The sequence below is a fragment of the Lacerta agilis genome, chromosome 14 (genome assembly GCF_009819535.1).
Source record: "Lacerta agilis isolate rLacAgi1 chromosome 14, rLacAgi1.pri, whole genome shotgun sequence".
Taxonomy (NCBI): Eukaryota; Metazoa; Chordata; class Lepidosauria; order Squamata; family Lacertidae; genus Lacerta; species Lacerta agilis.
This window is the reverse complement of record NC_046325.1, coordinates 33,473,132-33,489,291: the sequence shown is the minus strand read 5'-3', so window position 1 is coordinate 33,489,291 and position 16,160 is coordinate 33,473,132. Positions and strand designations below refer to the sequence as shown.

General features: G+C 48.4%; 1 protein-coding gene across 1 annotated transcript in view; it reads right to left on the bottom strand.

Annotated features, from left to right (window-relative positions):
• Positions 1-5,342: 5,342 nt before the first annotated feature.
• The window catches only part of ITGA3 (integrin subunit alpha 3), an 86,130-nt gene continuing 75,312 nt past the window's right edge, over positions 5,343-16,160 (bottom strand). Inside the window, exons 22-26 of the mRNA XM_033169615.1 lie at positions 15,551-15,664; positions 14,216-14,314; positions 13,085-13,210; positions 8,547-8,708; positions 5,343-5,480 (exon numbers count right to left, since the gene is read on the bottom strand). Coding sequence (XP_033025506.1) covers positions 8,598-8,708; positions 13,085-13,210; positions 14,216-14,314; positions 15,551-15,664 — 450 coding nt within the window. The 3' untranslated portion in view covers positions 5,343-5,480; positions 8,547-8,597. The remainder of the gene's footprint in view (positions 5,481-8,546; positions 8,709-13,084; positions 13,211-14,215; positions 14,315-15,550; positions 15,665-16,160) is intronic.

Below are 16,160 nucleotides of genomic sequence, written 5' to 3'. Positions count from 1 at the left end.
TGAGAGACAGAGAGACACCTCTATTACTAACACATCTTTCAGGGCCAATTGTTTTGGCCAAGAAGACCATCAGTATCCTGGGGCAGCTAGCGCCTCAGTAGGGCCCATGAATGACACTTGCTCTGGAACTCTTCATTAAAAAAACAAACAAACCTGCCCAGGCGTTCAAAACAGTTCTAGTTACATTTACACTTCACCTAATATTCATGGCATTGTGTTCCTGTGAGGCACTGTGAGGAATTCAGTTGCTGGCTAGACCCAGCTCCCCATATTACCTGTAGCACAGTCACCCAGAAGTAAACCAGGGGTGGGCAACTTCCTGGGCCTAACTAGGTCCAGCACGGGTCCCAATTTGTCCCCCAAACTATGCCCACCAGCCGCACCCCTGAGGTCATAATAGAGGTGCATTGAGGTGTGTTCCCAGTAGCTCCTTGGCAGGGGTGGTTGCTGCCAGTTCCAATCAGCTGGCAGGTGCTGACTTCAAGTGCACTGGGATGTGCTTTGCTGCGGAGCTTTCTAGGTGCCACTGACCAAGCCTGAACTCCATGAGCACAGCAGATCCCTGCAGGAAGCATGACTTGAAACCAGCTGATCGGCTGCTTGGGTTTTCCTCGGCAGTGCGGCTCAAACGCAAGCCACGCTGCGAAGGAAAAATGGGTCACACGATGCCATGGTGATATCAGGTGACTGACAGGTAAGCGGCCTCACCCACCTGTCTGAGTGGGTTGGCGGGAGTAGGGGGACCCAGGATCTGGTCTGCTGCCTTGAGAATAATCCCTGCTCCAGAGGTAAGCCAACCGGGGCTCGCAGATCAAGGAGAGAACCCACCACACAGTACATTGCCCAGGGCCTCCTCAGACACCAAGCCTGCCCTGCGTAGAGCCCCCTTCCCTGGCATTCCCCAAAGTGCAGAAAGTGGCTTTCACATCGTTTCTGACAGAATGAGCAGAAAGGGTTTCGAAAGGAATCATCATAATATTTCTGCTCGCTCCCCGTATTTCAAGTCTCCTTTGCGCTCCTTAAGAAGCTGCACCACAGTAAGAACCACTTTCTCTCCCTCCGAAGAATCATGGAGGAGATACAAGAAGCAACACAGTGACTAAAAAAGGATCAGTAGTTTTGGGCATAGTCAGAGCTCCAGTGGCAATACATCCAGTGTTTTTACGGTACAGCAATATGGGGTTGGGGAAGGAGGCTGAAGCCATAGCACGGGAACTGAAGTCCATTCAACCTTCTCTGCAAATTATGCTTAGCCTAGGGTCGTTCCCACATTACATCCAACAAGTGTACAGTCTGTGTACGCAAGTAGCTGATTTGTACATTTGTAGTTACTCACATTCAGTAAGTCAAACAAAATAAAAAAATTCCTTCCAGTAGCATCTTAGAGACCAACTAAGTTTGTTATTGGTATGAGCTTTCGTGTGCATGCACACTTCTTCAGATACACATGCAGATACACTTGCATGCACACAAAAGTTCATACCAATAACAAACTTAGTTGGTCTCTAAGGTGCTACTGGAAGGATTTTTTAAATTTTGTTTTGACTATGGCGGACCAACACGGCTACCTACCTGTAACTAAAACATTCAGTAAGTCTATCATTGGAGCCTCTCCTAGGGGCTGTGGGGGCTTCGGTCCCCACAATAAAATGTTTGAGGGGTCCGGGCCCCTGTAAAGTTGATTGGCATTCCCATTCAAATGAGGTGTGTGCACACTGCATCATATGATCGATTATGCAGGGCGGGGCTTACCTGGGCCCCACAATATTGTATTCAAGTTGGCACCCCTGCAGTCTATGCGTGCAACAGCTGAGCTGTACAAATCAACAAGTTGTGTCCTGTCTTTCACACAAACACTTGTACATGTGCCGAGATGGCTTGCGTTCAGTGTAATGTCTATAACAAGCCCTGGGTGCATATGTGTGTGTCGGAGGGAAGAGAATTAAGACAGGCGGGTGTCATCTTTAGCAAGCCCCCAAAGGAAGAATGTAGGAATCCCTGGTTTCTAAGCAGAGCCGTCTCACCATAGGGGCTAGTGGCGCGGCGCGCCAGGGCGCCGGGCCCCCAGGGGCGCCCCCCGTGAGCCCCGCTGGCATACGGGCGCCCCCCTCCCCAACCCGCCCCCGCCCCCACGGGCGGGCTGGCGGCCGGGCGCTCGCGCGCCGGCAGCACAGCCTTTGCCGCCCCATGCCACTCCCGGGCGGGCTGCGAGCTGGCCGCCCTCGCATCCTGTCCCGGGAGCACTGGAGGGCGCGCAGAGCCCCGCAGCTCTCTGCCCCTGCCGCTCTGGAAAGCCAGGGGTGGAGGCCGGGAGCAGATGAGCAGATGAGGAGCCAAGGGGTCTTTGGGAAGGACGGATATTGTTTTTGGCCGGGCCCCTCTCCAAAAGCGGCCCCCAGCGCTGGGTGAGCGCACCCGACCGTGCGCCGTGCGCGCAACCTCCCCAGCAGCACCTCGGCAACCCAGCGGCCTCGATCCGCCTCCTCAACCCTCTCTCGCCCCCGCGTCGTCCGCTCCTGCAGCGGATCCTCCCACTCGGGCGCTGGGCTCCAGCCCCTTCCTGCCGTGCTGTCCATTCCCGATTGCAACCCGGCCAGCTCCTCGGCTTCCCGAGACGGGAGAAAGAGGAGGAGGGCACCTTGGCTCGCGCGCCCCAAAGACGGCGCACCAACTTTGGGCACACGTTCGCCTTTAAGAAAACACCCCCCCAGCCTGCATTAATGCACAAAGCCAGGCTCTCCCCCCTCCCCACCAGCAAATGACGCAGGGAGCCGTGTAGGAAAAGCTTTCCACGTTAGGATAATTCTCTCTCTCTCTCTCTCTCAGACTGAGGTGAGTGAGATGCTCCTAATCTGAGAGCCTCTGAAAAGAGGTGGTGTTTTCTAACTTTGCCTATTGTTGCTGATACTCTGTTTCTGGTTAATTGTTCCTTCTGCACGTTTCCCTAAGGAACCAAAAGACAAACTGGGAGTTTCTCTGCTTGCTTTAAACCGTTTGAGTATTGCGTTTCAATTGTTGTGATAATAATAGTAGCTTATATTAATGCATTCTCCTCTGTGTTCTAGTTACAGTAGGTAGCCATGTTGGTCTGCTGTAGTCAAAACAAAATTTAAAAAAATTCCTTCCAGTAGCACCTTAGAGACCAACTAAGTTTGTTCTTGGTATGAGCTATTGTGTGCATGCACATAAAATAACACACACTACTTCAGATACACTGAAATTGGTCCTGTAAGACCAATTGCTGTCCTTAAGTTGTCAACAGGTTTACCACACCTATCAGCCAATCACCCATTCCCACCACCCTTCTGAGTAATACCCCTCCCCACCCTCTCACTATACCTAAGGGTCTGGTGATTTCTATTTCAGTGTATCTGAAGAAGTGTGCATGCACACAAAAGCGGCCTCGATCCGCTCCTCAATTGGTCATCCAAGGTTTGTCTTAAAGGGCTAGTGGCCTCCTACATGACAAAATGACTGCTCTCTGCTCCTCACTTGCCCCTGCTCATGCAGAGAATATTTCCCATTCTGGTTCAAAGGGGTTCCTGTGCTTTAAGCAGCTTGGCCTCAATAGCAGAATGCTTCCTGCAATCCACAGAAGGGGAGGGTGATGTTATGCTTTGATCCTGCTTGCAGATTTCCCTTAGGCATCTGGTTGGGTTAGGGGGCGCAAATTACTTGCCTTGCCCCGGGTGCTGACAACCCACGCTACGCCACTTGCCCGCTGCTCCTTTGAGCGCTTCTCCAGCCTGCCGCTGCGCAGGACTGGAGTAGGGCGCAGGGCGGGGGAAGGAACACGAGGGGTCCCGAGCGGGCGCTGTTTGCCAAAGGATGGGGGGCGTGGGGGCGCCGGAGAGATCCCTGCACCACGGCGCAGGATAGCTTAAGACGGCCCTGTTTCTAAGTGATAAAAAAATGAACCAAAGGGGTGAAAGAAAGTGTAAACATCAAAGATAATGCTATCAGTGAAAAGTACATGAAAGCTTGCTTGTACGCATCTGCATTAGCCAAGCTAACTCACACCATGGCACACGCGGCTGTCCATGCACAAGAGGTTTTGCACAAGTGTCTGCAGAAGGTGCCTGGTTCAACCCTCACCCCCAGCTGCAGCTGAGAAAAGACCTTCTCTGAAACTCTGGGCAGCTGCTGCAGTCAGTGTAGACAATACAGACCTAGATAGACCAAGGATCTGACTCAATAAAAGCCAGCTTCCTATGTTCCCAAAGTTTGCATAAGAGGACCTTCTGGCTGCCCAGAGAACAGTTGGTAGAGCACGAGGACTCTCAATCTCAGGGCCCCACACTGGGCAAAGATTACTGCACTGGAGGGGGTTGGACTAGATGACCCCCCCGGGATCCCTTCCCATTCTACAATTCTTTGAGACAGTCTCACCACTAAGCTGGCATGACTCTGTAAGCTGCCGGGATGGGAGGCAGAGGCGTACCTGGGAACCCTTGCACCCTCGACAAGGAGCTGTGTCGGCGTATCTGCTCCCCCCACGAGAAAAAAAGAAATCACTTTAAAGCAATTCCCACATTAGCAACCCAAGTACTCAAAGCTTCTGGAGTGAGGGCAAGGCGAGGAGAAAGGGCAATAATCATCATCATCATAATCATAATCATAAGCCTTTGTTCTACAGTGCAAGAAGCATGGGGATCTTCTCCTGCGTTCGATCTCACCGCAACAGTGGCAGTGCGTCCAGATAAAGCTAAGCTGATTGTGATACCTCACAGAAACGCAGTCCTCAGGACCCTGTTGGTGGTTGTGGGTGGGGAAATAAAATAACTGGTGTAAGTGAAAAAGCTGCCCCTTTGAGCTTTGTATTTCGGGGGGGGGGGGTGAGGGTAAAGGGACTCAAGCCCAGGTGCCAAATGCAGACCCCTCGAGACTTTCACTGGGACACAGCCTACCCCAGCTCTGCTCAGCCCCCTTCCTGGCTGGCAGATGTCCTTGAACCGGGATGGAGAGTTAGAGGGCTCATGGGCGCAAGCCTCCAGCTTTTGCGTGGCTGGAAACGCAGCCTGTTGCACAAAGGTGAGAACCGCACCTGTTGCTCTGTCCATTCTTTGCCTTGGGCCCCACCAAGCTGCCCCACAAAGACTGGAAAAGCTTCTCCACCCCTCATCCCAGCAGCGCCACCTAGCAAGGAACATCCCCTCCCTAAGATCGCTGCGTCCAGAAAAAAAGCTCTTGGTCGTGGTCACCGACCTGGGTCTGTAACTTAGGGTTTCAATAGCAGTTTTGTCATTGATCAACGCCAAGTCCAGAAGGGAGTGAAGCAGCTGGCGAGGGTGGAGGGGTGGGGGGAGAGGGAGGCAAGCGTCAGTAGTAACTCCCGTCTCCTGCCAGCTCGTGACCCACTGCTTCTTGTGCCTCGGAGCCAGGAAGCCGCCGGCCGGCTGGTAGCGCTCCTCCTGCCGGATCCGGATGGCGTGGTACTTGGGCATGATTTGGTAGTAGCGGGTCCGCTTGAAAAAGTTGCACTGCGCGGGGAGAGAGGGAGGGGGAAAGAGACGCATTAGTGGGAGGACATGTTGACCAAAGTTGGGAATTTGAGCAAAGGAACGCTATGGAGAGTAGAGGCAGGGCGAGAGAGAAGGCGAGAGAGGAAGCGGGGAGGTAGCGGAGGAGGCCGGTTCATCGGACCAGTTTCCTGTGGTGGCTGAAAGGCTGAAAAGGCTTGACATCGTTCCAAAATGGAGAAAACTAGGGTTGTGTACACACTCTACTCTGCCTCCAGTGGTTTAGGAAGTGGTGTGCACACAGTATTCGTCACAACCTGTATCTATTTTGTCGGTACTGTACTTATGGAAGGTTGCATTTTGATGTGTCCCTCTGCCCCAAGCGTGGGTGGCGCTGTGGTCTAAACCACTCAGCCTCTTGGACTTGCCAATCAGAAGGTTGGCAGTTCAAATCCCCGCGACGGGGTGAGCTCCCGTTGCTCTGTCCCAGCTCCTGCCAACCTAGCAGTTCGAAAGCATGCCAGTGCAAGTAGATAAATAGGTACTGCTGCAGTGGGGAGGTAAACGCGTTTCTGTGCGCTCTGGTTTCTGTCACAGCATCCAGTGGTGCCAGAAGCAGTTTAGTCATGCTGGCCAAACGCCGGCTCCCTCGGCCTGAAAGTGAGATGAGCGCCGCAACCCCATAGTCGCCTTTGACTGGACTTAATCGTCCAGGGTGCTTTACCCTTTTTTTACCTTTAAACCAGCTTCAATCGAAATTGAGAAAAAGAATGATCTCATTATCCCCTCTCATGTGTTGGGAGTAGTTGTCTGCCATAGATGGCCCTCAGGTAAGACAATTTTTGCAACCTGGGGATGAAAAGGCGCAGTGCCGTGGCCCACCATGTTGTTTTCTGAGTGAGAGCCAACAAAATGGCGACTCAGCAACCAAGAGGTTGGTTCAAAATTGGTTCAAAGTTTTGCTAATTCTTCTTTATGGTGTCCTTCAGCGGTGGTGTGGCGAAGGTACAATGGATTAAATGGTTTAACACTGGGATTGGCCACTGATCTTTGACACCTGCCATGATTCTGTAGCACAACTGTGTGTGTGTGTGTGTGTGTGTGGCAACTCAAAATATGTGAGGGTGAACTGCCAATCTGGGTATATATTAGAGCACGGTTTCCCAAACTTGCGTCTCCAGCTGGACTACAATTCCCATCATCCATGACCTGCTAACTGGTCCTGCTAACTAGGGATGATGGGAGTTGTAGTCCAAAAACAGCTAGAGACCCAAGCTTGGGGAAACCCTGTATTAGAGCAGTCTCTAGACTGACTCCTGTATCAAAGTCAACCCTCGCCAGTGTCGGCGACTCAGAACCACCTCAGAACGGTCACTTGGAATGAATGGCCCAGTGAACGGAACGAAGATTGAGAGTAAAGAGAGAGAAAGAGGAAAGTCCCTTGTCAGAGTAGGAGGTGCCACCTCAGAAGCCACCTGAAGCATAGGTGCTTCTTAAAGCCTAGGAAAAGAAACACATTTGGGTTAGTGAGACAGACAGGTAAAACAAAGAGGCCAACAGACATGACACCTGGAGGGAGAGCATTAAGTGCAATGTGTGAGGAACATGCCTTGAAGACAACTAAGAGAGGGAGGGGCTGCAATGCCTGGTACCAACTGGTGTTGAGAGGGCTGTTTGGGAAATCTGGGCACCCCAGATGTTGGATGCTGGGAGAAATGTCCGGACAAGGGCTGAGGCCAGATGTGCTTCTCTGCTACCTGCAAATCCAGACTCTTATCTCAGGGTCCTTGGCTTCGATAGAGGTGGGGGCAGGAACAGGCAGAATTCTCTGCCCCATAGACAACAAGGGTAGGCTCTTAGTTTTCATACTGGGCACAGCCAATCCAGGGGCTTTGTACTACCTCCCAATCGCAAGGCTCTGTGTTGCACACCTGCATTCCTCATGCGCCTAAAGAGGGCTCTGAAGCAGGTGCAACCATAGTAGCTCATCAGAGTAGAGCCAAGGCTTAGGGCCCAGTCACACCGGAAAGTCACAATCAGATTTCCTTTAAAATAAAAACAAAAGCTTTAAAAAGAGGCAGGGGCACATTCTGAATTTGATCAGAGCAGCAGAGGTGGGGGGGGATGCTTAACCATTCCTCCCCATCCAGGGCATAGTGTAGTGGGTGGCCAAGGGGGCTGTAGCCCCAGGCACACAATTTTGAAGGGGCACGAAGCAGGAACCCCACACCTATCCTGCCCAGACACACCCGGGTGGGTGGGTGTGTTGCTGTTCCCAGCTCCTCATTCTTCCTGCCAATTGCCGGGGGTCTCTGGGCCCCAGCTTGGCCTGGCTGCTGCACACCCGGCCAGTGCTTGCTTGCTCAGTACACTCCCCAGACTGTGAGCGAGAGTGGGAGGGAGGGAGGTGGGCAAGGGGCAACCCCAGCACAGCACAGCCTGGCGCTCCTCTCGTGAGGATGTCAGGTGGATTCACCTGGCAAGGGCCACTTCGGCCAACTGGTCTCTCCCCTGTGCAGGTGGACAGGCAGTGCGGCACAGCCCCGCTTGCCCCGAGGTGGGGAGTGGCTAAGAATACTGATTATTGTGGTTATTAGTTGTGCTCTGTGAGTGGAGCAGACGTAAGTTGGTCCTGTCCGTTCATTTAAATGGGTCAGCGCTTAGTCCCATATACAGTCAAACTTCGGTTGTCGAACGTAATCCGTTCAGGAAGCCCGTCCGACTTCCGAAATGTTCAACAACTGAGGCACGGCTTCTGATTGGTTGAAATAGCTTCCTGCACTCAAGCAGAAGCTGCGTCGGATGTTTGGGTTCTGAAAAAAACGTTTGGAAACTGGAGCGTTTACTTCCGGGGTTTTGCCGTTCGGGAGCTGAAATGTTTGAAAACAGTGCCGTTCGAGAACCAAGGTTTCACTGTAACTCAAACAGTATAATGTGCCCATGTGACCAGTCCAAAGTCCACTTTCCCTGAACCAGCACTGGGACACAGCTCTCAACGCCAGGGTCTTATGGGAAGGATTAAGAAGTGGAGAAGTTGACAGAGACAGTGAACAAGAGGGGTAGACCTGCTGCAAGAGCTTGATTTACCAAGAGACAGGGCAAAGGGGTGGGCAGTTTCCCCTCCCCCTGAGACAGGAGCTAGTAGCTGTCGGTCAGCCGCTTAGTTTCAGATGGCTGGATCTTCATCATGGCTTTCTGGCCCTTGGCCTCGTACATGGCTCGTGTGCTTGCCCGCCGGAAGAAGCCGCACTATGAGGAAGCAGGGGTCAAAGGTCAAGCACAACATGGAACAACCGTGCAATGGGTTGGGAGACAACTAGCTCAAGCGTTCCAGCCCCTTTGTTGCAAAGGATATAACTTTCAACATGCAGACGGGATTGGTCTCATTTAATTGCCAGGCATCAGGAGTGATAGTTTTGGGGGTTCCCAAATGCACACAATCTGGGGCTGCTGTGGGCTCCTCTGCAAGGCTATAATTCCAAGGCAAAAAATATCAAGCAGAACTGATAAGAAGTGGGCTGACACCACTGAGAAAATGGCGAATCTGGTGCCGCGAGGAATGCCACACGCGGTGGTCAAAACTTCAAGCATGCCTTGAATTCACCTGCACAGAACTAAATATCAACTTCCATGCTACCCTCTTAAGAAAGGTGCAGGTATATTCATGACCCATCTTGCCTGTAGTGATCTCCTGGAGAAGAGCTTTCCCCAGCAGCTAATACAGGCACCACAGTTGGAGAGCACTTCCAGGATTCACTTTCTATATTATGAGCATCTTGGATGCTGAATTTGCAGCATACAAGATACTAAGCCACAGGGAGGAGTAGGAAAACATCCTCTCGGGCGGTGGTTGTTTCCTGTGTTCAATTGTCACTAGAGTAATGAGATACCCTTTGCCACTTCAGCTGTGCTGGTGAAACTCCCCACTTGAATATGGCCAGTTATTTCTGGGAGATGCAATGCAAAGTTGGAATGCAACACAGCACTATTGGAGACTTAGCTTTGGAAGTGCTCTGCAAGCCATGGCTGCCTTCAGATTTTTAATCTGCATTTGGTACTCTAGGAACAGGAGCTGTGAATCCCCCCCCCCCCCAGAACCAATACAAGCAGAGGGAGGCTTGAAAACACACATTCCCTCAATGACAAGGTAATGGTGGGAGTTGCTCTGGAAAAACGGACCAATTAAGGCTTGCACCCCGGAAAGGTCACTTTGGTGCTCCTAATGCAGCGGTTTGACTTCACCCCCAGAGGAGCACTCCATTGTCTCCCGAGACTGACGGATGCCAACAACTAAGGGATTTCTGAAAAGGGTCAGGCACACCACAGCTACTACTCAGCATGCTCCAAGCATCAGCGAAGTAAACTGCTTAAGAACAAGTTCAAATACCTGCTGGAAACGTAAAGAAAAGGAAGGTACCTATTATATGTGGTGGGCGTGTAAAGTAATTAAAAATTTCTGGGAGATAATATATAATGAAATGAAAAAAAATGTTTAAAATAACTTTTGTTAAAAAACCAGAAACCTTCTTATTAGGAATTACAGGTACCTAATAAGAAGGTTTCTGGTTTTTAACAAAAGTTATTTTAAACATTTTTTTTCATTTCATTATATATTATCTCCCAGAAACCTTCTTATTAGGAATTACAGGTACCGACTTCCGCCGAGATCGCCATTGCTGGCAGTCGTGGGTTGCCTCGGTTGCGAGGCGACCCTGGCCTCTTCGGGGGTTGGGAGTTCCGCTACCGCGCAGCGGGCTCCGGTAAGCCGCGGGAGGAGCGTCCCGCGGTCAGGGCACTCCAGCTGGCCCTAAATGCGCTGCCCCCTTCTCTCGCCCCCTTTGTAAAAGGGGGTGCGGGAGTGAAGGGGCAACGGCGCTGGGCTGTGGAGGCTATGCCCCAACCGAGAGGTGAAGTGGCGGCTGCTGCCGGCAAGGAGCGATTTCGTTCTTTCTGGATCTGATTCTAAAGAAGAACCCCGCAAGCTGTAAGTACGGGGAGGATTTGAACCTAAATTTGACATCTGGCTTTTCGGGAGGAATGCTAAAAGGAAGCCCATTCCTCTCCCCTGTCAATCGGAAGAAATAACAACGTTTTCTAACTGCTACTGTGTTAACTGATACATGTTTCATTAGAGCCTTGCTCTGAATGGAAAAATCCCCGCGGGGGGAGAACTAAGAGAGCTAAGATAAGGGAGGTATATCTTCTTTAAAGTTTTTGGATTATAATTGCGGCACCCTGATTAAGGGGGAAAATGGCGGCTGAAATTACTGATCTGAAGATGGAAAAGTACTGAACTTTGTCATTTCCTGCCTACTTCTACCATGCTTGGTTTCGTTTTTAAGTTGTTGTTGGATCCGGGTACAACCCTAGGACAAAAGACTTTCTTACTGAAGTTAGAATTTCTGAATCGGAAATTGGAACTGTGGAACCAAAGTATTGATGGAGAGTTTGTTGGAACGGAGGAAGATTTTTAAAGACTGGGACAATCTGGAAGAAAATACTGCAAGGGAACTTGAGGGAATGCTGGAAAGCAAGAGACAGTGACAGCGCAACTCCATGAAGGGGAAAGACCCTTTGGGGTGGGAGACCCAGGGTCGGACTGAAATATGTTAAATCCGATTCTTGGGGTATGAGCCCAGAATGAAGGGAAAAAGACGATGGGAATTACAATTAAATAAAGACTGCAATCTGGAAATGGAGACGCTTGAAGGTGATGTGTGGTATTTCCGGAGGATCCCTGCAAGGAACAAGGAGGATGGTACTTTTGGACAAAAAAGAAAAGAGGACATTTTGGGCGAGGAAACTGGAAAGACTGGGGAGAGGATTGGTGGTTGAGCCCGGGTTGGTTTTGGAAAATGGGTAGAAGAGGGGTTAGGATAAAGGTTTTGTAAAAACTTGATAGGATGGCTCACCATGGTACCCCGAAGTCAGCGTGTTTAGCATTTTATGAATTTGTTATGTGAAGAAATACCTGATCTGTATAGGTACAGCAGCAGTTTCAGTAAAATAAGGAGGAAAGATTAGATATAAGAAGTTATTTTATACGATGAAGTTATTTTTTGGTATTAAGAATTTACATGATACGAAGTTATATATATTAAGAAATAATGGTTAGATAGTTTGAAATTAAAGATTTAAATTTTTAGAATAAGAATGTTATTAAAGTAAATTTGAATTGGAAACATAGGAGAGAAATGGGGGAAGTCCCCCAAATAGATTAGAAACAAGATATTAATAATTATATGAAGAATTGATGTTCCTGTTTAGGTGTAGGTATGTATGTAGGTTTGTATTTTTTATTTTATTTTATTTTTTTATTTCCATCTCTCTCTTTTTCTTCTCTTTTTCTTCTTTTTTTCTCTTCTTTGTTCTTATTGTATTTGTGGTTGTTATGATGTGTTATGTCTTTTTGTTTATTTGGAAAATCAATAAATTCTTTCTAAAAAAAAAAAAAAAGGAATTACAGGTACCGAGACACCAAAGGACCAACAGCGACAACAGCCGCATGGATGCTATTAGCCCAGAGATGGAAGGAAGAAACAACCCCGACTAGAGAAAAATGGCAAACCAAGTTGATGGGCTATGCTGAAATAGCAAAATTAACTGGGAAGCTCAGAAATTAAGAGGACAAGAACTAAAAAAAAAAAAGAATGGGAAAGGTTTACAATCTATTTACAAGACCATTGTAAGCAGGTTAAAACTTGAGCAGGATTTTAACCACACTTGTAAACTAACGAAAGTATGGATATTTGGATGGATAAAACTTGGATAGCATTGATATGCAGTTGTAATATTACCACTAGGACCCATGGAAGGGATGGGGGGAAGTCAAGATATTCAGAGCAATCTTGATATTTGGATCTTGAATTGTTTTTGTTGTTGTATGTTTATATTTTTAAAAATCATATCTATCTATCTATCTCTCTCTCTCTCTCTCTCTCTCTCTCCTCTCGTCTCTCTCTCTCTCTCAATGAGTTGGTGAAGGACCGACCATAATACAGATGACTGCTGTTGTCATCTTATCCTGAGGTATGCACCAAAGGACCACAGATATTCAGCTGATGCCTTGGTTAATCAGGTTCTAAATATAGTTTCCTCCCAGTCCAACCGGTTTCTCTATGGTGACAAAAAACGGCTATAGCAAGCATCCCACAGATACACTGAGCTGCTTGGCTGTTCTCCAATATTAACTGCACAAGCTAAATGCAAACACCCAAGTCCGAGCAGATTACATCACTTCTGGATAAAGCTGGGGCAGGAGGCAGTTAACTTCCTGCCTGGTCCATTTCAAACTGGCTTGGCTAGTTTGTTTGGTTTTTTTGTGACGGCTGAATGCCTGAACATTTTGTTCTCCAGCGAGGCCAGCCCGCCTATAGCATATTTATATCAGCTCCGAAAATACTGCTAAGGCATTTGAGCTTGCCACAGAAAATTGTGTGGGTTGTTGCGTGTTTTCTTCTCTTTTGTGCGGCCCGCAGCTGCGGGTTGGCTTTGCAGAAGCAGTTTTGAGAGTGTCTCTCTACAAATATGGAGGCCAAGAGAGAGTGGAAAGGAAGGAGCTGCTGTTTCTAGCCTGTCACACCTTGCTCCCCAATTAAAAAAACCCCAAAACCTCCTCTTCTCACCTTCCACAGCAGTAAGACGATGACACCCAAAAGCAGAAGTCCGGCTGCTACGGCAACCAGCACCAGCCAGAGCTCAATCTCGGTCGGTTGCTCCTCGCTCAGCTCAGAGTCGATGGTCACCGAGAACTGAAGGAAGGGGCAAAAGGGGGAGAGATGGGTTTGCCTCAAGGGAGGAAAGGCAGAACGGAGGGGACACCGACTCAGTGCCGAATTTTTCAACTTTCAACTTCCCAAAACGAGGGCTGTAACGTGACTTGGGAATTCGAAAGGTATTTTGGTTTAAATGAATATAATTTACTTTTGCTTGGTAAATAAAATGTGTGTCAAGTTGCACAGAAATCATTAAAAATGATTGCCAAGTGCTTGCAGTTATACGATGTACTGATATTATTATTTGTTACTATTACTATTATTTCGCATTACCTGAATTGTCAGAAGGGGAAATTCTTTTGTTTTCCCGAGAGCAGTTCACGTGCTTCTTCGTCAAATGTAGATTTACCAAGCTGATTGTTGCCCAATCATAAAAATAATGGCAGATTTGAATTCTTCATGCCCCAAAATATATATATTTTAGGTCGCCTCCCCACTGAAGAAATGTGCAAAAATTAAGTTTCACCCCCTAAAAAGTCATCGACCTGGTGTGTGGAGATCAACATGGCCACACCTGAGGAAGGAAGGGGATTCAAATGCTCCCAGCTCAGGCCTCATATCCTCATCTGGATTGATTAATTCATCAACATTGGGCAAAACATCCCATGCATAGCTGTCAACGTTCCCTTTTTTTTGCAGGAAATTCCCTTATTCCAGCAAAATTTCGCCATTGCAAAAAAAGGAAAAGTTGACAGCTATGGCTGTTTCCCAATGCAAAAAAAGGAAGGTTGACAGCTCTGATCCCATGCCTAGGCCTGAATTTATAGATGGGGATGTGAGGGCAGCTTTGCTTTGAAAATAAATCGATTTCATTTGAATTAAGAAAGCTGCTGCTCAAGAAGAACTGGCAGAGTTTGCGAATTATGGGAGTTTAACTGGGAGGGAGAGAAGAATGCCAACTGGGAGGCTTCCATTGGGATTGATCGTTGGACCTTGGGACTTTCTGAAGTTTCCTTGCCCAACCAATCCAGTCTCACTCACCCACACAGTGTCGTTTTTCATGTTGATGGTGGAGGAGTTTGTCCTGAGAAACAGCGTGGCTTTCCCATCCACCTTCACACGGTCAAAGTTGTTGTAGTCCTACATTTCCATAGGGATGGATAGGAAAGAGCGTGCATATCAAAAAGCAGCAACATAAACTCTTTTCCCAATGTACTCCCACCCACTGAGCACAGGAAGATGCCTTAGAATGAGAGACCCTTTCATTGAACATTCTGATTTGCTGACAAACAGCTTACTTGGAGGTTACAGGGGTGCCTCACAAGACAAAATTAATTCGTTCCGCGAGTCGTTTCGTATTGCGAAAATTTCGTCTTGCGAAGCACGGTTTCCCATAGGAATGCACTGGGGGAAAATAGCAAAACATTTCCGAAGCACGACCATAGAAAAATTCGTCTTGCAAGTCACCTAAAAAACCGCAAAACCCTTTTGTCTAGTGAGTTTTTCGTTGCGCAAGCCATTCGTCTTGCGAGGTACCACTGTATATTACATTCTGTCTTTATTGAGAAATTTGTTCCGGTTTGTTTACAGGGTGACCAGCATCCATCCTGCATTCGACCTGATTTGCTTTTATGAATCTTCCCATCCCATCATTTGTTCATCCCATATGCTTCCCAGTCACTTTTCAAGCCACAAAAAGTCAGTTTGTGTGTTTTCTCATAGTGGGCTTGTTGTACTAGGGAGAAGGATGTCTTTTCACCCGCTTTAAATTGCACAAAGCGGACATTCTGGAATGTTCCAGAACTGTCAGGGACCATGCTGAGGAGGGCTGCACCGAGGAAGAATGGTGGGAGCCACCCCCTCCCCCTGTTCCTGAATCCTCCCAGGAGCAGGAGGACACTATAGATTTGGAATAGTGGTTTGCAGAGGGGCATCGTTCAGAAGGCAGAAGCTGGGAAATACTGGATGGGGAACAGCTAGGAGAAGAAACTCTGGGAGAGAGAGAGAGTTAACAGATTCAGTCTCTGGACAGAATCCAACCGCCTTCCCCAAACTCCCGGAGAGCTCAGAAAGGGGCATAACAGAAAGTGCAGAGGCTACAAGCTCAGATTACAAGACATAGAAGTGACGTAGATTAATAGAGATGGGGGGAGTGTGATCCTTAACTGGGAGCACCACCATTTCTAGGAGACATGTTCTTTGTTCTCTCGCTGTGATTATTAAAGATTCTAACTGGTAAGACATTCCTTTCATTTGATCTCTTATCTACTGCCACGGGGGGAGGGGGAGAGAGCCAATTCCCCAAAGCCTGACAAGAACATTCCCTCTCTCGTTAACCAGAGAAAATCCTTGAGAGGGGACAGAACGAACATCTACCTCAATGAACGTGCTGTTCCAGACCCGGGCACGAACCATCACATTTGTCACATCTGCAGCATCCCACAAGGGGCACTCGAACCAGATACAGCGACATGTTCCTTTGGAACAGCTCTAGAAACAAAGGAAGGGGGGTGGATATTTCAGACAGGTGACAATCCCAGCTCTACCAGGAGATGACAGCGGGGGTTGGACCTGGGAACATTACCATTGAGCTACAGCCCAGGAAAACTACATTGGGGGAAAACTACATTGGGGAAAAGCATCTGCTTATATACATTTCTGAAGGCCTGGGCCACTCTCACTCCCAATGTGATTGGCTGTCTAAACTTCCAAGCTGTGAATCATGACTCAGAGTTTAAGAGCCAATGGCAGAGGCCCAAATCCTGAAATGTTCTGTGATTGGATATTGTCAGAGAAGTTCCTTCACTGACAGATATCAGGTATTGAATCAGAACAGAGGGGCTCAGAATCCTTAGTCCATACTCAAGCTCAGACAAACAGAGACCCCACTGAATACATTAATAATAATAATAATAATAATAATAATAATAATAATAATAATAACAACAACAACAATTCTATGATCTGGAGGTATGGTATGGTGCAG